The sequence below is a fragment of the Haliotis asinina genome, chromosome 14 (genome assembly GCF_037392515.1).
Source record: "Haliotis asinina isolate JCU_RB_2024 chromosome 14, JCU_Hal_asi_v2, whole genome shotgun sequence".
NCBI lineage: Eukaryota > Metazoa > Mollusca > Gastropoda > Lepetellida > Haliotidae > Haliotis > Haliotis asinina.
Window position 1 is genome coordinate 36922766 of NC_090293.1, and position 22330 is coordinate 36945095.

Here is a 22330-nt window from a genome sequence, read left to right on the forward strand (position 1 = left end):
CACAATTTCCAGTGGAAGAATCAAGGATGTCGCTAAGACGGTTACTCACAACTCCCGAGAAGTCATGCTGATCAAGTCCACAGATACTCTGGCCACTGTCATCAAATTGAAGTCTCACCTTACTCTATCAGTGTCAAGTCAAAGGACTCCAGAGTACAGAGAGCGAGGGATAAGATGTACGCCAAATCTCGGTGCAGCAAGAACTCTTTTCGTTGTTCCTCTAGTGGAAACAAGAGCTGTCTTGGAAGAGGACATGACTCCATCCAGTACGACCGTATCAAGTGGGTGGATCTCTACAACCCTACTGGAAGAATTTCGGTATTCTCAATGACAACTATGTCTCGCAAAACCTGAGGGAAGGCTACAAGAGACCTAGCTCTCTTTGGGTATGCACAGGATCAAGTGGAGAAAGTAGACAACACCATATCATCTGTGAAGGAGAAAGGCGCAGACAAGGAACTACATCCACAAGATTTCAAACCTGGATTTTACACTGCAATTTTTTTAAAATATACGTTATCACACGAACATACATGAATACATATTGTATAATGCTATTCCTTGCACATACATAAGACAAAGGGTCATGGGATGGGCGTCATCAAAGTTTCCAAATAGGACCTTTTGTGTCTCAACTGTTCAATATGGTGGCTGATTTTGTTTTTGTTGACAGCTTGGATACAGATTGACTATTGGTTAGATCGCTGACCAATCGATATGCTGGATTTCAGCTTTATCAACTCTAGCTATCATGAAAAAGTTTGTGTATGGTGAACATACATAATCGTAAGGATGCCTGAAATGTACACGTAGGACGAACAAGCACTTTGACAAGTTTATTTTTCTTTATTTTTACCCCGGATAACCCAATCCAACCAGTATTTCTTTTATATATAAATGTTAGGTGCATTAAGACCATATCGATTCGTCACATTTGACTTTATCAGGTTTGTTTCCCCATATAAATCGAAAACGTTTGAAAATTTTAAGTGCTGCTTGTAGACAGCATTCTGATCCATATAATAAAAGTCTGGGAACATGGTATATTTATACATGCACAGTTTATATGTTGGTATGACTTTACTGCAGACTTGATATGTTCTGCATGTTTCAGGTGAAGAGGCAACCAGGATGGTAGTGAGTGAAGGTCGCCGTGTGGCCCAGTGCTGCTCTGGACCTCAGCGTCAGGAATTGCTACGTCTGTGTGATGAGACAGAGATCCTTACTAATCAGCTTTCAGACTTATGTAGAAAGGGACAGGTGATTTTGGTTTGTTATCTTGCCCTTTTATAATGCTTATTTTTGTCCCCCGCCACATCTCAGAGTAGGGGACTATGTATTCAGTGGCATCTGTACGTATATATGTATGTCCCAATTCTTGTTAACACAATATCTCATGAACTATTGTGCCAAATATCTTCAAATTTGGTGACAGCCTACATTGGGGGATTATGCAGACACCTGTCGGTTTGGTGACCTTGAGCCCATTTTCAAGGTTACCAGGGCACTTTGGCCACTTTTAAGATTCTTGTTAACACTTCAAATTTGGTGACGCCTACATTGGATGGTTACACAGACATCTGTCAGTTTTGGTGACCTTGACCCTATTTATAAAGTCACTATGACACTTTGAACTTTTTCAAACACTCTTAACATATCTCATGAACTGTTTTATTTGATGTCTTAAAATTTGTTGGTAGCCTACATTGGGTGATTATCCAGACACCAGTCATTTCTTGTGTGTGAGCAAAAAGTAAAGAGTAATGAATATGTTATAAAACACTTGTTTTACCTGAAACCATTTGTTAATCCTGTGTTAATGGAGATGTTTTGTTTGCTATATTTCTTCATATATTTTTCATAAAGGGAAATACACCACAAGCAAAGGCTGTGGCAAGGAATCTTTCAGAAAAACTGGCTTCCCTGAAAGCAAAAATACAAGACGTCCTGGTCAGTCAGGTAAGATTTTGTTACAGACTTCACAAACCAGTCTTAGTGCTGAAATGCAGGACAGTGTTTTGAAGACAAACTTTTTGCTAAAGTTGGTTTATTTGTCTTTCATAAATTCTATGTTGGCATTTTACATTCTAGTAAAAAAATGGGTTTTTTTTATATTGCAGCCATGGGAATAAATATATTAGTAAGTTTGGTTCTAGATAAGTATCAGAATTAATACTTAAGAGGTATATACAATATTGATAATTCCTTACAACATAGCACTTATATGTATGACCTGCCAATGACTGTCAGTATTTAATATGCCATTTTGAAAATATCCCAAATATATCCCAAATATATCCCACAAGTTTACATTTTGTTGCTATGAAATACTGGACTATAATTTTGGGTGTGTTTTGAAAAGTGCATGCCAGGGAAAGAATATAAACAATATTTTAAGATGGAAGTCTATTTAGTGATATTGACTATGTATTAAATATTTATCATTGTTATGTTACTATGTGTCGTTTAAAAATGTAAAATTCAATTGCTTTTTTATCAGATTGTTTACACAAATTTCAGGAAATCACTTGTCTTCAGTTTGACTTTGATTGTAAAATGAGAAAGAAACTTGTAGAGAGTATCGAATCAAAGATTATTTTCATAATTAACTAAAGACAAAAGCACTGCCATGATTGTGACTGAAAAGGTAGTTAAGTGGATCTTTAACAACAGTATTACACCGGGTAGGTCAGACTCACAAGGGAAACAATAGCTGCCCTTAAGTTATCGAAACTGCTTGTTGCTGTTATTATTGATCAGTCTTGAGAAAGTATGTTGTTTGACACTTCATGCAACTTGGACTCAGTTGGGAATGGTACTGTTTGCTATCAAGATGACAGTTATTAGTGGTTGACTAGTGCAATTAACAATGTTTTAAAGTCTGAAATGCATTCCTCATGCTGTTGAATATCCATGCAAACCATCCAGTTTGCACATCAGTAATTGCAAACACCTAGTTGTGGGTACAGCAACTAGCGGTAAACCTGGGCAAAGTACTTTGACTATGTGTCCCAGTCCACCCCGCTGTGAAGTAGGTACCTCTTTAGGATGAGAGAGCCATAATAAACTCTGTATACGTCTCTATATTTCTTCCCGCCACCGGCCCTTCTACTTTGAGTGCTGAAAAAGCTACAATCCACCAAGACCATAACTCTATGTTTTGTCGCACCTTATAATTATTGCCTGTCATGAACCTGGTTCGTCGATCTGTTACATCTCCACAGCTATCCAGCCTGTAGCTGAAGCTGACCGAGCCAAAGTGCTCATCCATCCTCACTCAGATCATAGACACAGATCTACACAGACATTCCAGCTTCATGTCTGGCACAATTTCAAAGATCTTTAATTGCAAGGAGATATTCCAGATGAGTAGCTTTGGTTATTGCCTCATCCCATCAAACTTCAATCTATGTAGGATAACAAGTAGAAGAAATTCAAAGTTTATTGCAGAGCACATAATAGTCTGTCTCCTACTACAGCATCCCCCCAGGAGATTGCTGAATATCTGCAACACTTGTGCTTATGTAAGCAGCTGAAGGCTAACACTGTTATACCAGCGACGACAGGGAACAAAATCTCGACTGTGCCTGAACTCCAGTCTCTCCTGCACTCTCACAAGCTGGCAGACCACTAAGAAGTTCTGTGGAATCCCACCTTAAGATTTGTTAGTTGTTCTGCAACATTTAGTTTCCGGTGGCTATGAACCTTTGACAACTTTGAACGCATCACGTTCAAGACTTTAGTGGAAGCCTTTGCTTACTGCTGCTCATATCTTGGTACTTCAGGCATGGGATGTGAATTGAGTACGGTTTTTGCAGGAGAAACATGGCTGGGTCTTTGCTGGGATTTTAGATGAAAAAAATCAACTTCTGGGGCAACCAGAGGGGCTACTATCCCATAATTATCAACTATATCTGGGCCAGGTGATACCAGATACCTTTCTCTTTGCTCAGTTAGAACCTTTGAGGATATACAGTGCCAATTCACAAGATCATCACAGAATGCACAAGCGCCTCTTCATCCCGCTATTGACAGCCTCTTCAGCAGCAGAAGTCTCCCATACTGTCTTCACCTTTTGGATGTTTTCAACTATCCTGCTGACCTACACTTTTGCTAGCCTTCCCAATCGGGATGAATCAAACCTTCATGAGACTCAGACTTTACCTTCCACAATGGCTTTCCACAGCAACTGCTTGTTATCATTGATTATTGAGCATTGTTTTTAAAAATCTGAGATGGTCTTCATTTCCCACTTGCTGTGTGACATTTCACTGAATGATAGACAGGGTCTTGACCAGTTTGAGCTCTGGATCCTGGTGCAGCAACGACCATTGATCCATCAACACAGATGGTAGCATACTTCTCGTATGAAGAAGTCATTGAATGAGTGAACAGTTTTACACTACAAGGTGATCAACAGCCATGCTTAAGATCTCTACTCTCATGAGCATTTGCATCAGTGAAGTGTGAATAACAAATTCCAGTGGATTTTGATGCTATCAAGATCCTAGTTTTCATTCACATCCTGACTAGTGTATGTTAACTATGAGATATTCATAAATAAGCAATGTATTCATAAATAAGCAATGTATACAGGACAAATGTTATGGATAGCAAATAACTTCTAGTTTATTTTCCAATTGATTTTTAACAATGTGTTCTGAGAGTGCAGATTTAAGGTCAGAATTTTCACAAGTTTCTCCAATGTAGCTGCTTCCACAATCACAAGAAATTTTGTATATACATTGGACTCATTCTGTTTGCATTTCAACATTAGACGAAAAGAACACAAAACTGCAGTTGAAAAATCTGACCTTTAGATCTGCACTTTCAGAACACATTGTTAAAAATCAAAATCACTCTATCAACTGGCAGCACTCTCAAACCTTGGCGTCTAACGTCAATAATAGGCTGAAACTAAAACTTCTTGAGTCAATCTTCATTATAAGATTAGTACCGGAGATCAACAGAGATCTAGGGGTTTACCTCCCTAGTGCCTGGTGCATCACCAAAAAGACCAACAATTGCACCAATGGATGAACAATAATTTCTATGTACTGTTAATAGTATTACTTTACATGCTATACATGCAATACATTTATCAAAAAATCTTTATACATGACGTGAAACGTCGTGAAAATAAACTCAAGAAGTTGCTATCCATAAAATTTGTCCTGTATTACTATGCCAACTTCTAAATGCCTTTGAAGAATCACAAGCAATGTATAGTTAAAGGTCACATGCAACCAAAAAATCAAACACATTTAGAACACAGTTATTCCCTTGTCAATTTATTTGTGGACTCCAATGATCTTAACCACCTTAGATTGGGCTAGGCTATGTTTGAATGCAGCTTACAATGATTTTGACCTGGAATCACTTTGTGCAAGTTGATGGCAATTGTAGCCAAGCCTAAAATCATTAAGGATTAATGACAACTGTAGCGCAAAGATTGTTTTGTGAAAATGCGCCAGGGGTCTAAAGGTACCAGTTCTCTGGGGCCAAATTCTGAATGTTGATGATTTTCCTGAACAAACTGTCAGACAGACCTTGTATGCAAAGAGCGCACAATCATTCAAAATTCCTGAGGCTCATTTTTCTTTTAATGTTTACAGGTTGCTGAAGATTTTATTTTATCTGAATGTTGATGATTTTCCTGAACAAACTGTCAGACAGACCTTGTATGCAAAGAGCGCACAATCATTCAAAATTCCTGAGGCTCATTTTTCTTTTAATGTTTACAGGTTGCTGAAGATTTTATTGACATTTCTACTCCGCTTAAGCAATTGTCAGAGGCTGCTGTGGTACCTCTAGGTAAGTTCTTATGGTATTTAGCATCACTATCATTACCTGCATATGCGATCAAGGTATTTGACAAATTACAATTGCCTTTTCCTTTCAAATTCCAATCAGTCAAAGTAACTGGAACAGTAATGATGAAGGTAAATCTGCTCCTTATTCTGTATAGAACAACCATTACATTTGTGTGACATGTGTCAGGGCATTTATCTTCTGCGATCTGTCAATATCTTACCTCACACATAAATGTTGTTTTCTGATTGGTTGAGCCCTCTTCTGTTATTTTACAAGCCTGGTATATTGCAGTATACCCTGCTGCCAATAGCAACTAATTTGGTACTTCGTGCTAGTTATTTTTTTATCTTGAATAACAGTAAATAATGCATGATGCACGGAAATTACTGATGTTTTGTGAATGGAAATTGATGGAATGGAGATAACTCTAAATCTGGTTTTCTTATATTAACCAAGTCTAGTGATGGCTACGAAAACATTTAACTCTATTTCCAATAAATATATTTTCACAAAACATTCAGATGTATTCCCTGTGAATATTAGGAAGAGGAATTACATCGAAGCAACTTTACTAAGAGAGTACCTATGGCAAAAACCAGTAAGATGCAAAATTCAAATCGTTTGATTCTCACAGGTTGCCTGAACCCAATACCAATGCTTCAAACTATTCAAAATTAACACTGGGGTGTTCAGTAAGATAAGTACGTTGTTCACTTGTCCCTTGGGGCCCATGGGTTGATATACCCTCAATGTTTATGTTCCCCTCTGTCCTCATGATCAACTTATATATAATGATATACTTCTTGTTGTTTTAGGAACACCAGGAAGACAAGTGAACTTTGATGACAAGACACAGAATTTTGCATCTCACTCTTCAAAATTGGCTGACACAGCTAACATGGTGGCTACAGCAGGTGGTTGCCGAAGCAAGAAGACAGTCCAGTCCATATTTGATTCCTCTGCACAGGTGATCAACCATTGTGTATAAACAGTTTCTGAATTGCCTAAGTTAGTTTGCAGTCTCTTATCAAGAAGGAAATTTGATACTATAAACATAACATGCACATGATCAATAGAATGAGACCGCCACAAATCACTCGATGTGCCTGGAGTCAGCGGGAGTTGAGACTGATAATATGATGGGCCGCTGATATTAACATCCAGTAATTGAAGGAAATATGTGTCGGTGAATTGAGCAAGCACTAGCTATATATATATCCTATAATAATAGTTATGATAATACTAAACATGCTCCACCTCCATAAGGGCATTGGGATGTATAGTTTCAGCTGCATACATACATCTGTCATGTTAGACTTCTTCAAGGTGTCTGCTGTGTCTTTCCCTCCAGCCTAACTCTCCCTGCAGTGCTAAAACCCTAAGTAAAGCAAGTCTGGATTTCCACAGGCCCTGTTCTCCTCGGGGTTCCTTTTTAATTATGATTCAAGATTTTATATATCAAGAGACTCTGTATTAGCCTTTGGAAACCAGGATGACAATTTGAAAGCACCAATAATGGAGAAATTTGAAACAAATGTCTCAAGTTTCTGATAAATTCATACCATTCTCAGCTAAAGATGTATTTTTGAAACTTATCCTGTCTCACTCTGTCAGTTAACAGACTCCGAGAAAATGTCAAAATACCTCTCTTCAAATTTAAACGGGCACTGATGCTGAGCGATTAATGTTTCTAGGCAACATTCTAATTATGAAACCAAGCTGCAAGTTGGTCAGCACCTGCTCCCTTATTCGTGACAGATCAGGGGACTAGGCTAGTGTCCACATTGGCAGAATTTCTTTTCTTCACACGAAACAGTGAGAATGGTGGAAGCCCATCACATGCCATTATTTGAAAATATCCCTAGTATTCCTTGTCTGGTTGTAATAAAGTATCCCAGCAGTGTAGGATTTTTCTAATGACTGGATGGCATAGTGACTGATCCAGTTTGATCCTATTTCTTTGTTTTTTACCTCAACATTTAACCATGTCATGTAAAAATAAGATGTCTACAGGCACATACCAAGCCATTTGTGTAATATAATTCCGATAGATTGCAAAGCGTTATTTAGATAGTATTGTTGGTTGACCAAACTTTCATAGCAAAAATCATGTGTAATTTTTGGTAGCTACATCCCTGGGCCTATATTTTCAAAGCTCTGTTACTGCTAAGATAGTCATAAGTTGATGTTAATGAACGACTCTTACACTTACTAAGAGAGCTTAGAAAATCTGGGCCCTGATCAAAATATAAAGACATACATTGACTTTGTTATTTTTCAGTCCTAACAGTTTTTTAGCACTGAGCAGAGGATTAAACTTCAAGTGTTTCATTTGTTTTCATAATAATGACTTTAAGTAGAATGACTTCATCTTTGTTGATCAGTCTATACTTAAACTGTCAGTTGCGCATACGGGTGGCACAGCAGAGGTTAAAAACCAGTCACAAATTCTTGGATATTGTGCGGGTACTCACAGGAGAAGAAAAATAACTAAAGGAACAACCAGTCCATGGAAATAGCTCTGCACTAGTGCCCCTTTAAAAGGTTTCCGTCCAAAAGCAATGAAAAGGAGAATGAGTAAGAAAGGCACATCACATGATCAGCAGTAGTTCATCCTCTCAATGCTGCTGTATTCCTTTTGACAGTATGAGCAGCAGAACTTGTGCTACTATTTGTGACTTGTAACAACTATTTACCTAGTACAATTCACATACTTCGAACAGTGTATGGCATGTCCCAATGCAAAAATTTCTAAATATTCTAAATATAGACTTTAATTTGTTCATGTACCTCAAAATGAAAGTTCAGTAAATGAAGGAAATATTTGCCAAATCTTTCAGCACACAACCACCCTCAATGGCATGATTTGTTGCCTTTAGGCACTTCTTGTAAAGTGGTGGGCAACGTCTTGTTTGCTTAAGATTTGATCATTATGTTTTTGTTCTTTAGTAAAAAGCAGACACTGAAGATCCTCAACTATTGCAGACCTTTCTGATATATGTCACTTAACATTTCAAGTTTGTAAATGATTTCATTCGATAAACTTTCAGACATTGACATTTACTGCCATAGATGACATGAGGATGTGGCCTTACAGTGTCTTTAGCTGGATAACACTGCTAATGTTTAAAAATATTTGTATACATCCTGAGAAAATGATTCAATGGCTGAATAATGCAGATTGACAAAAGACCGGAACAAATCTCATGTCGATCTATTGTTAAGAAAGTAAAGTATCTTTACCTTACCCAGTGCTACACAGTGCTTAAGCTTTCCTGCCATAATCTAACAGGTAGTACTGGAATGATGGAGAGACAAGACAGAACAGAGCTGTGTCAACAAGAATTGCACGTACTTGTCTGTCTCTTGGTTACAGGTTAAAGACCTTACGCCTCAAGTTATAAATGCTGCAAGGGTAGTTTTCCAAAATCCAAACAATCCTGCTGCACAGGAACATTATGATCTGCTGAAAAAGCACTGGACAGACAACATGGAACGTCTGCGCTGTCTTGTAGATGAAGCAGTTGATACAACAGCTCTCATAAAGGCTGAAGGTAAATCAATTAGATATATTTGGTCATCTTGCAAAGTTTCAGTTTGTTACATTTTACAGTGTCATAGTGGTATAAGAAATGTATACATATCCCCAATTGTTTAAACTTATCCTTCTCTCTCTCTCTCTCTCCCTATCTCACCCACAGTTGTTAAGTGTCATTGAACTTGCAAGATGCAACGTTTCCTCATGACTTGAGGATCCTCTTGATCATCATTCCCAGGATATGCAGTCAAATCTCAATCTTGACTTTTGACATGATTGTTTGAGCCATGTTCAGCAGCCATGACCTGCACCTACAAGTGACAGGTGTTCTTTGTTAAAGCCTCTTAGTTAGCTGATCTCACCTACATATTCATGGGACCCATTAACTTTGGGCTTTACGAAGTTGTAAGGTAACATAACAATATGTGGTATGGGTTTACAACTTCTTTAATATTTGCAACATAATATTTCTTGGCTACTTCAAGCCCTTTTATCAGGTGCATGACAAAACATGATAAAGAGCAAAATCATAGTACGTATAGGAGGCCATTGAGCTGGAATTACAGACTGAGATATACATAGTTCAAGGAGATTAAGTGATATTGATTGTCTTGGTTGGTATGTACAGAGTCTTTGTACAGCAAAAGGGATACTCATCGATTGGGAGCCACTTGCTGCAGGTATCAACTCTACTAACCCAATGACTTTGTTACAGCTTGTGGTTATTTACTTGCCTCACAAAAGCCATCACAGTAGTATAAGTAATGGTGGTTCTAAATCATTCCCAATATATAAGCCATATAATATCACTAACATGATATAGTCCCCCTTCTTCACAAACTCTTAAAAAAACAGACTTAACCCATATGCATTCAAACAAACCCACAGCATCCAGGACTTCTACAAGCTCGTGGGGAGGCTCTAGGCTCTTTTGGAGCAAACTGCGGTGATGTCGGCTCGTGTGGAGCAAACCACGAATACATTGCCAGTTGCCACGAACTTGTTGGTCGACATCTTGGTCGAGGCTGGACAAGGAAGAACTCCATGAGGATATGGAAAAAGTCGAGGAGAATATAGAAGAAATCGAGGAGGAACAATAAGAGACCTGTCTGGATATCCAGAAGGTGCTGCAGATGCTAGAAACAGCCCAAAGGTAAACCTGGCTTTCGCTAGCTGCTGTTTTTCTCTTGAAGGTCTTCCACAAGACCTGGAAGCACTGCACACCAGCCAAACAAGGTGATTCACAGTTCATACACCCCATACACAAACAGGATGATGTGACATCCAGGGACCCCTTTCACATGGACTAAAAATGTATACGCCTCAAACTACAAATGATGTATATTTTTCATCTGCATGCACCTTGAACTACAAACAATGTATGATTTTTATCTGCATGCATCTTGCACCTCGAACTACAAATGATGTATGTTTTTGTGTGGACTACAAACGATGTATATTTTTCGTCTGCATGCACCTTGGACTACAAACGATGTACGTTTTCGTCTGCATGTACCTCAGACAACAAAGGATGTAAGTTATTGTGTGGACTACAAACAATGTATATTTTTCGTCTGCATGCACCTTCTACTGCAAACAATGTATGTTTTCGTCTGCATGTACCTCCGACAACAAAGGATGTAAGTTAATGTGTGGACTACAAACGATGTATATTTTTCGTCTGCATGCACCTTGGACTACAAACGATGTACGTTTTCGTCTGCATGTACCTCAGACAACAAACGATGTAAGTTATTGTGTGGACTACAAACGATGTATATTTTTCGTCTGCATGCACCTTGGACTGCAAACGATGTAAGTTATTGTGTGGACTACAAACGATGTTTATTTTTCGTCTGCATGCACCTTGGACTACAAACGATGTACGTTTTCGTCTGCATGTACCTCAGACAACAAACGATGTAAGTTATTGTGTGGACTACAAACAATGTATATTTTTCGTCTGCATGCACCTTCTACTGCAAACAATGTATGTTTTCGTCTGCATGTACCTCCGACAACAAAGGATGTAAGTTAATGTGTGGACTACAAACGATGTATATTTTTCGTCTGCATGTACCTACAAGCTACAAGACTACAAGCAATGTATGTTTTTCGTCTGTTGTCTCCACTCCATCTACAATCTGGCTCTTTTTTCCATTGCATTGGGAAACTCATAGTACCCTACAGATTTTAAGGCTCCAATAATCAATCGCAAATGCGCAGTGTGTGACCCCCTGGTATCGATTCACATTTAGGCATTTGTTTAGTCTAGGAAATTGGCCGGCCCAGACGTCCGACTGCTGTGGGTTTGTGTGAATGCAGACGGGTTGTGTCTGTTTTTTTAAGAGTTTGCGAAGAAGGGGGTGTATATCATGTTATGGATATTATATAGCTTATATATTTGAATTGATATAGAACCACCATTACTTATACTACTATCACTCAATTCTTCATCATCGATGAATTGCTCAAGGTCATATTTGAAACCCATGGGAAAGATGTTATTCCCCAGATTGGTCAAGATTCAGCACATGGTACCACTAGCACTGTCTCAAGAGAGAACTCTTTGACAATGGCAAGAGTTAATTGGTCTTGTACATCAGCCCAAGCAGTGATGATCAAGCTTCAACTACAACTGAGATTTCTACATCTGTTACGGATGCTTGATGATCCTCAAGTGCCGATCCATCAGTACCTACTATGGTGACTCAACAAAATGAATGTTTATGAAAGAGTCTGCTTGACACTGTTCAACTGCACTCATCATCTATTTGTAGATGTGAAGCCCAACTTCCCAATTATCTCATGGCAGGGCATTCATCGTTTGACGATCAGTCACTTCGCACAGAGAAACTAGAGTTCAAGGCAGTCATCCTAGCCATAAGACATTGATCAGTCTTCTCATACAATCAGACAACTGGCATGCTACAACAATCACCTGTGTTCAACAGGGCCATCACACCTATCACAAGGTTGGGAGAACCTATATTTACGCGTTTCCATCTCCTGCTCTTCCTCCGCAAGTGTTACAAAACTGTATCTGAGTAGGCAGGCAACTCTATTGGCTGGATCCAGGTTGGCTTGTTGAACATCCAAGTCTTGCAGATTGAGACCCATCCGAGTTGATTTATCCACACTCTGATAGACTACACTGGTCTCTGTAGACACTATATCTGCAGAAATCATAAGTCGCCACAGGGTATGCCAGATGAGTTGTGTTGGCTCATCATACTTCTACTCACTCTCTTGTATGTGAGTATGGTTCTCCAGCATGACTAAAAAAAAAAATGGTAACAAGTAGAAAAAGTTTGAAGAATACAGCAGAATGAAGGGCATGCTGTCTCCTGCATCTGCCCCAGACTATTACTAAATATGTACAACTTTGCTGTATACAAAGCAGTCATCAACACTATTATAGCTATGGCGGCAGGAAAGATTTCTCCAGTGCCTGAACTCCAGCCCCTACTGTGCTCCTAAAAGGAATCCAAGAAGTCACAAGCTTTGGCCTGAGATCTCTCTGTCTAAGACAAATATGAACCTTCAGAGGAGAAGTACATTGAATGCACTACCTTCAAGACGTTCTTAGTGGTAGCATTGGCTACTACTGCTCGTATGTTAGAACACTTTGGATGATAACCAAATATGGCTTAAGAGGAAGAATCATGGCAGAGTTTTTCCTGGGTCTTTTTGGGGATTTCATAGGGAAGAATAAACTGCCAAGTCAACCAGAGAGACTTGACACTATCCCGCCATCCTCCACCATTCTTGGGCCTAATGACAGACGATCACTTGCACTGTCCAGGAATGAGTGTTGTAGATATACATCTCTGCACTGTAAGACTGGTGCAGACCCTGTTTATCCTGCTCTCCACAGCCTCTTCAGTGGACGTCTCCCATACCATGTAGGTCTTGTGGATAAGATTGACCATCCTGCAAGCCAAAACCTTGAAAACAAAGCAGCAGGTGTTCCCTCTAGTTGCGTTGAATCCTCACAAGATTCAAGTCCTAGCATGTACGACTCTTCACAACAACTGTTTGTGAACATCTGTTATGGAGGGGTGGGTTTTTATTCCCTTGGCATGTAATCCGTGGGCATATAGTCGACACCTTGTCTGTCTGTCTGTCCAACTGCCCGTCCATAAACATTTTGTTTCAAGAGCATAACTCAAAAAACATTCAATATTTTAGACCAAAATTGATAGATATAATAATCAGAACCTATGGTTGTGCCTTTTGCTATTTACAAATATTTTGCATTTTTAATTTTATTTTTTTTCCATGGAATGTTTTAGTCTTAGTAAAATGGTGGCGTGGGCTTCGTTTCCGGAGCTGAACTCAATATTTTTCTGCAAAACTTGGTAGATATATCAGTCAGAACCTAAAGTGGTGCCTTTTGCTATTTACAGATTTTTGTGATTTGTCATTTTCTGGGTTTTCATGGAAACGATTCTGACTTATTCTCAAAAAAGGAGAGATGGGCTTTGTTTCTGGAGCAGAACTCAAAAACTATTTCATATCTTTCAGCAAAACATGGCAGATATTTGAGGCAGACCACAAAGTGGTGCCTTTTGCTGTTTACTGATATTTGGCATTTATATTTTTCATGATTTCCATGGAAACGATTCAAACTTAGTCTAAAAAGACATCAAGTAACTGTCAGATGATTTATTTGCTTTCAAATATGTGGGGACTGGGGGCATATGTCATCTTTTGATGATTCTTGTTTATATCAGAGATCTTTGCCTGACATAGACCAACCGACGTATTGTGACTCCATCAGTTTGGCACTGGCACAGTAGCTGTCCCTGGCCTGACAAGGCAGATATCATCTGTTCATGGAAACAGTGTTACCTTCTAAAAGTAAATTTCTAAAAGTAAATTAAGGTGTATTCATTCCAGTTCATCTTTGTTCCACTTTCGTTTGGCACGGGGGCATTGCATCGTCATACTGAGAGTCCAGACTTGTACTACGATACAGAGGTGGATGACACTCATACTCATTTACCTCTACTCTAAAGAGCAGTTACATCAGTGGAGCATAAATACTAAATTCTAGTGGATATCAGTGTATTCCTCTCCTGTTTACCGGACATATCCTTGATCAAGATTGTGCAAAGGAGCGAGGGTCACTCAATGTTGTTTGGTACTGAATGTTAAACAGTTGAGCTAACCAAGCTGTTCCACCTTTTGTCTTCATGTGTGATCACAGCGGCTGTCCCTATTGGAATCGTAAGAGTTTAATTTACTTGGGCTTTCTGACAATCAGCAGCCAGCAATCAATAAATGCTTTGTGAAAACCATTTCAACCCACTCCATGGAAGTTTTGTGCTGTGTAACACTATGGGGTGTTACAAGAAGCAAATGAGTAATGACAAGTGAGTAATGCAGTCAGATAGCAGATTGAACTCACAACCGGCTTCCTTGTGCATCCTCACCACCATCATTACGATCATCACAGTTGTCCTCCACTTACAGACACAGGGAAATCTGCAGCCCACCGTCTAACTATGGTATAAGTATAAGACATGAGATATGATAAGATCAAAACTTGAAAAGTTTGGAATGTAAATTATATATTTATTTATTTACCTATCCTCACACGATGGATTTCTGCACGTATGGCACAACTCAGATTATGGCTATCTGCTTCAAGGCAAGAATGACTACACAAAGGAATCATTTGATCAATCAGAAGACAGGAAAGTGTTTGAACAAGTGGTTCAGTGGTCAAAAACTTCAGTTACAGATCATTTACACTCAAATGTCGAACCTGAGGAAAGAGTATACAACATGAAATAGGATAAGTATAGCAATGTACAGTTTATAATTAAAATTTGAAATTTTATCAGTAAAATTTGTTCCTTGGCTTTCCTTGCTGAAAGTTGTCGGTATTCATGCAGTGATCATCTGTCAGGTGAAACATGATTGCATCATACCAAGTCAGAAAGTGTTATCCTGTAATGGAAGTAATCATTTATGACTGACAGTACATTGTGTGTATAGGGAGCTTTTTGCAAGGTGATGCTTCTGGAATACTTGCATCATTTTAATTTTGATAGTACAGGCAATGGTGGCAAGGGACATTCTGTTTCAAAGCTGACAATTTGCAAATTGCATTTACCTCAGCCAGAAGGGTGTGTTTTGGTAGTTTTGGATTTCAGAATAAAATATTTTTTATGTTTCCATGACAACAAGTTTTGACTTGGACAAAATTTGGTGGTAGTACTCTTTTCTTGAGCAGAACACTTATGTCCATTCACTATTTCTTGGCCAAACTTGGCACATAGATAAGTCTATGTAAATGGTGGTGTTCTGGTGCCTTTTGGTAGTTTTTAGAATGCTGAATGGAATATTTTTGTGTAGCAAATTTGGATTTGGACTTAAAAACATTTCAGTACTCTCCTTCCACTTTGCCAGATGCACACTGAAACATTTGACATAATCATAACTAGTGGACATATACATAGAGAGCCTTTTGACATTGTGGGGGTTATTGATGACTTTGTCTTCTTGTTCAAAGTAGCTATGCATTGAACATATTATTCTTGCAAAAACCAAAAATGATTTCAATAAAACAGATATGCTTTAAATTGTTAATTTGGTAGCTACAAAAACCGAACTTCCCATTTTGAAGGGTGTACTGCATTGGGTTTGCATTTTAGGATGTTGACATCAGAGTTATTTTTTCAAAGTTGCATTGATTTGGGTATGTTGAATGGAAACAAAAATGATTCCACTGAACCATAAGTACTTATAACATGCTTTTAGGCAATAAGATTCAGTATTCAAACTGCTAAGTCAGCATGAAGGATAAACATGTCGAAAGATGTGGTTGAGGTCATTCAGCTTCTGATTTGATTTGACCAGACAGAACCTGGAGAATTTCTGGGCATTCAGGAAAAGATATGAATAGTGCTACTGCTTTGCATGTAATACAAACATATAGTGTGTTTAGGAAAACCTATTAAATGACAAGACATTTGTGACTGAAGATTGTCTGCAAATGATCTTTTCATATTTGATTCCAATGATTTGATGCTTTTATGATTAATTCTAGCTCATTTCCCAGAGCTGTTTTTTGCACACAGAAAAAAAATTACCAGTAAGATTGTAACAATTTCAAGTAATGACACTGCCAAACAGGCAAACAAGTATCTTGCTGGTGTGTCTATCTCTCATGTTGCTTTCTTGACTAGTTTAGGTTACATAGACGAATTCAGATAAAAAGTTTTGTTTACACAGCAAGCATAATGAATCAGCATAAAGCTGTGAATGGCCAACAACTACAGGTGACTACATATGACATATTGTTATTGTATAGAAGACCTGAAGTCCTTTGGTTTTATGTTTTTATATATATATGTATGTTTGTACCTTTACAGAGGAAGGAATTTTGCGAGACACCGAGAGAATAGAAGATGGCATACGGTCCAATGACTCACCACTGATTGTTGCAAATGCATCCAATATAGCAAGAAGAGCCAACAGAGTCCTGCAAGTTGCCCACAATGAAGTGGACAACAGTGAAGACCCAGCTTTTGTGGATCGAGTAAACTCAGCCTCGGAAAATCTGAAAGCAAGTAAGTTATGTGTTTGATAAGCATTTTAAAAGATGCTTTTTGTTAACATAGATATTTTTCTGGGTTAAGTCTTCTTTTATATTGCTATGTATACAGCGGCGTCTCTATGCACATCCGTAAATCCAGATTCTTGTTAATGCGATATCTCATGAACTATTGTACGCAATAACTTCACATTTGGTGACAGTCTACATTTGGGGATTACACCTGTCAGTTTTGGAGATCTTGACCTTATTTTTAAGGTCACTATGACACTTTGAACTTTGAATATTTTTTACACTCTTTAACGTATCTCATGAACTGTTATTGTTTTTTTTTATGTCTTCAAATTTTGTGACAACCAGCAATTGATGAGTCTACATTAGGGTATTGTGCAAACACCAGCCGATTTTGATGATCTTTGTCTTATTTTCAGTATGACCACAACACTTTGTCCCCTTTTCGAACTTATGTTAATGCAATATTCCCTAAAACTTTGCAACCAATGTCCTCAGATTTGTTAACAGCCTACATTGGGTGATTTTCCAGACACCAGTCATTTCACGCATCTTTTGTGTGAGCAAAAAGTAAAGAGTAATGAATATGTTATAAATATTTCATTCTTCTTTAGCAAGTGCATGTTACCTTATTCATGTTAGTGCTAAACACATGTTATTCTTGAATGCAACATTTCAGGGCTTGTTCTGGTCGCATCATCAGATAAAACTGAACAGTAACTGTTAACTCTGCCCATGACATCACAATGCTATGATGAGGCAATACATGTGGAGGTCATGATGGAAACCGCCAATATGAATACATGACATTATGAATATATAAAACATTGTTTACTGCAAAATTATTGGATTAACTTATAAATGTACAGACACTTATTGTACAAAATTGTTGATTAAGTTAGAAATGTACAGAGACTTATTTATAAATGCATATGATGTTAAGTAATAGCATTGAATACCAATAAAAACACGTTTTTGTGAGAGCAAAAAGTGATAAGAGACTGATTGCATAGTTCCTAACAACAAAACTGATTTGTGGAATGTAATGAGGGTTAATTGGTCGCCTTTTCATTTGCAGCCATTACACCAATGGTACAGAATGCTAAAGTAGTTTCAATGAATCCACGGGATATGAATGCTGGCAACAACTGGAGAAAAGCAAATCAATCTGTAAGTGATTAATGGACTTATTTTTTCCTCTTCAGCTGCTTAGATATGAATAGAGCAGGCACTTTGGAAAAGGCTAGCTTATAGTTTTCCAAAATGGGGCTTTGTAGCCAATGATCTACAAACACTTTCTGCTAGTTGTTTCTCTCCCCCCTTCCTCTCTCTCTCTCTCTCTCTCTCTCTCTCTTTCTCTCTCTCCCTCTCTCTCCCTCTCTCTCTCTCTCTCTCTCTCTCTCATTGAGCTCATTTTCAAGGTCACCACAACACTTTGGCCACTTTTCAGATGCTTGTTAACTCAATATCTAATGAACTATTGTACCCAATATCTTCAAGATTGGTGACAGCCTACACTGGGGTATTACGTAGACATAGGTCAATTTTGTTGACCTTGACCTTATTTTCAAGGTCATCCTGACTCAGTCACTGCCTTTCAAACTCTTGTTAAGGTGATATCTTATGAACTTTTGTACTCAGTTTCTTCAAATGTAGGTCCAGCCAACATTGGGGAATTAGGCAGACACCTGTTGACTTGAGTGATCTTATTTTCAGTATGACAAGGTCACTTTGTCCCCTTTTCGAACTTATGTTAAGGCAGTATTCCATGATACATTGCAAGCAATGTCCTCAATTTTGTCAACTGCCTACATTAGGTGATTATCCTGACACCAGTCATTTCTTGTGTGCCAGGAAAAAGTAAAAAATAGTGAATATTTTATAAGTATTTCATTCTTCTTCTGCAGCGGGGGAGATGGCCATTTTAGTGGCAAACACTTGTCTTATTTGATATTCCCTTTTCTCAAGTCCCAAAGGAAATCTTACTAATTCATGTACAATCTAAATTACAACATCATATCTAGACAGATACCAGGGAAGATTTGCATTCTTGTAGATGTTTTATCTGATGCAGACGAGATCCGATCTGTGAACTGGATACCTCAACTGCAAGCCTTTATACAAATAGTTAACCAATAGGAGCAACCTCGAATGGATCTGTTTTAAGTTTCTTCTAACAATAATTTACAACCAGCTTAAATGAACTCAGATCATGGTCCTGGCATTTTTCCAGTAGATGCCATCGTGGCTTGGAAAGTCATGATCGCAAACACATTTGCTTTGTGACGCAGCATGGCAGACACGCTCATGGTTTTCAGATCTCTCCATCATCTGCCGATGTTTCCCACACATCCAAAGTCATATACATTCAATCGCAACCTGAAGCAGCTCCACTTACACATTTTGAAACAGTGACACCTCATGTCAGCCAGATTTCATAAGTTGCACGCTTAATTATTTTATCTTATCCTGACTCATGCTTATTATACTTATCATCTCCCTCTAGATAGTGGAACATTTGAAGGCCTTTGAAGTTCCCTTCCTGAAGTGGACGTACAGTCACACTCACCCTCGAGTAGTCTCCCTTTGCCCTTGGAGCCCTTATCAGTCACATGACCTCGTCACTCTCTCCTCCATCACCCAACAAGATGGTTGGAAGCAACTTGGGATCCCTATATGGCATATATGTCTTTTTGTATTTCAGTGCCTTATCCAAATTTAGCTGTATATGGCTTTCGGTCTCTGTTTCTTATCAATATGTTGTGAAATTATTGCTGAATATATGTATTTTTCATGTTCTTGGACATGTTTCATCATGTGAAATTACATCTTCATTTGATGAAATCATGATCATAGTGTAGGTACATCCACATTTGTTATGTCCATCTTGCATAATAGTATGGTCTTCCAGTGTTCACTGTCAAAAATTTGTCTGATACTGAATTTAGTTTGTACATATACTTGTTTAACCACTCCTAGATGTACAAAGGACAAATTAAGAGAGCACCAGGGCCACATTGAGGTCCTTCAATGAGGATATCATCCCGCTGTCAGTAAGTTATCAGCGGTCTGCGTCTACGAGACCTTCAGCGACTGTCACAAGATCATTCATCATTGATCGGATGGTTTTCCTTCAGCGCAAACGTCTGGCACCTCAGCAGGTAACCTCAACACATCAGATCAGTGATCGAAAATGGCCGGTAAATTTTGAGCGGGCTGCCTGGAAATTCTCTCCACCAGCCCGAAACATAGTTCAAGAAGAACCAATCAAAGAGAGGGTTACTGAAAGGTTGGCAGGCAACTTTCAAGATGGGCAGGCAACATTTAAGGCTGTCAGTTTGAGCTGAAAAATTATTTCAATCACTGTGTCAGATGCATCATCTACAGCCACAGCATCCACCATGGACTGTCAACACATGGCTCTTCATGCAACAGTTCACCGACCATATGATCCTTGGTCTTTACCTACAGCCTTCGATGGAATGATCAAGGAAGTCACCAAGACAGTGACTCATCACTCACAGGAAGTCATGATGATCAAGTCATGACATTGATATTTGGCCACCGTCATACCACAGACGTCTCAGTATTACTCTTCCGGCGTTCATAAAGCCAGGAACAAGATGTATTCGAACTCTGAGAGCTACAGTGGCTCTTTTTGCCACTCCTCCTGGAACAGCAAAAGCATCTTTGGGAAAGGATGCCCTTCCAGTGGTTTAAGAGGAGGGAAGCACTCAAGATTGGGTTCAGAACAACTGGAGTCTTCCACCCCAGCTGTTCCTGCACAACCATCACAAGTGGGTGGACGTCTGCAATGCTACAGGAAAAATTAGGGCATCCTCCACTACGACGACTACATCTCCCAGATCTTAAGGACAGGCTACAGGATCCAACTGAAGGCTACACTGCTTCGCTTAAAAAAAAACAGATCTCTTCATTGTATGTACAGGATCAAGTGCCCAAACTAGCCAACACCATATCGTCCTTAAAGGAATAATGCGCGGTCAAGGTCTTAAACAGGATGTCAAGGCCAATTCTACTCCCCAATTTTTCTTTTACAAAACCCATCGTAACCTACTTACATTGTCCACGGCTCCCCATTGCTTTCTACCTCAATGATGGCATACAGTTACATCATGGGATAAGTCAACTCAGACTGCATTTGGACTTCACCATCAGACTGCTCACACAACTCTGATGGCTTGTAAATCTACTAAAATCGGTGCTGGAGCCTCAGCAGGATCTACATTTACTAGGGATTTGATTCATCACTCTATTGAATCGCATCATGGTCCCAGAGAATCACTGGACCAAGATTCAGGCGATTATAGACCAAGCACTACTCTCCCATTACCAGTATGACAGTAGCAGTATCTTCTCGGTCTACTCGGCTGAGTACAGGACATGACCCAAAGGGGAAGACTACAACTACCCCCATTACAACGGTTCCTGAATACTCACCTGGACACTTCAGATCGGATAGCCCTACTGGACTCATTGAAACCATACTTGTTATGGTGGACTCTGAAGTTTTTGTACTGCCACAGACTAACTAAAAATGGTGGATTTTCAGCAGGTATTTATGTATTTACAGGTGAAGTGAAGTTAGTTTATATCTCAAGAGTATCAAAAGCTGCTGTCCACATTTCTGATGTGTGATTGCAGCATATACACTGGCCTTAAATTAATTTTTTATTAAATTGCCAAAGACCGAGTTGCTGTGCCAGAAGTATACAAAACTAGGTCTTCAGCGACAGGCCTTTCGACCTCTGGAAATCTGATTAAAGTTGTAGTTTGCATTATTAACCAAGCAGGTAACCAAAAGCTTATTCGAATGATATGACTGACTATGGTATGATCACTTTTATGAACTCTTCAGTAGGAGAGATATAACTGAACCAGATGTACTGCTCAAGACCAGTCGGAACTTGCAACTCGTAGTAAGAAGGCTTCACTGGATTTAACAATAAACTTAAGGAAATTAGGACCAGTACCTTTGGAAGTATTTTTTAAAAATATTTGACAGCCAAATTAAGCCAATATACTTGATGGGTCAGAAGTATACAGGGTTAAGAGATACACTTGTACTGAAAAAGTTCGCTTACAAGCATGTATAATATTTTTAAATGTCAGTCCACAGACACCAAATGCAATAGTTTATGGAGAATGTGGATGGTTTCCTGTGTTTGAACGACGAAATATTGGCTTAAGTTTATTGCAATGCATGACGGATGAATTCTGAAAAGGCCATATAACATGTTATACTACCTAGATACTGCTGGGTACCACACATGGGCATCTGAGATCCACCACATACTTTGCTGAAAAGTAGATTTAGAAGATGAATATCGCTCTTGGTTGAAATGTCCAGCTTATAAAGATCTTTGGGATAGATTTTT

General features: G+C 38.7%; 1 protein-coding gene across 6 annotated transcripts in view; it reads left to right on the forward strand.

Moving 5' to 3' along the window:
• Positions 1–22330, forward strand: part of LOC137261940 (vinculin-like) — a 163590-nt gene that overhangs the window by 59109 nt on the left and 82151 nt on the right. For all 6 annotated transcript variants that reach the window (XM_067799761.1, XM_067799760.1, XM_067799758.1 and 3 more), the window contains exons 10-16: positions 1115–1260; positions 1867–1959; positions 5745–5814; positions 6630–6781; positions 9191–9368; positions 16738–16935; positions 18010–18101. In XM_067799761.1, the coding sequence (XP_067655862.1) occupies positions 1115–1260; positions 1867–1959; positions 5745–5814; positions 6630–6781; positions 9191–9368; positions 16738–16935; positions 18010–18101 (929 nt within the window). The remainder of the gene's footprint in view (positions 1–1114; positions 1261–1866; positions 1960–5744; positions 5815–6629; positions 6782–9190; positions 9369–16737; positions 16936–18009; positions 18102–22330) is intronic.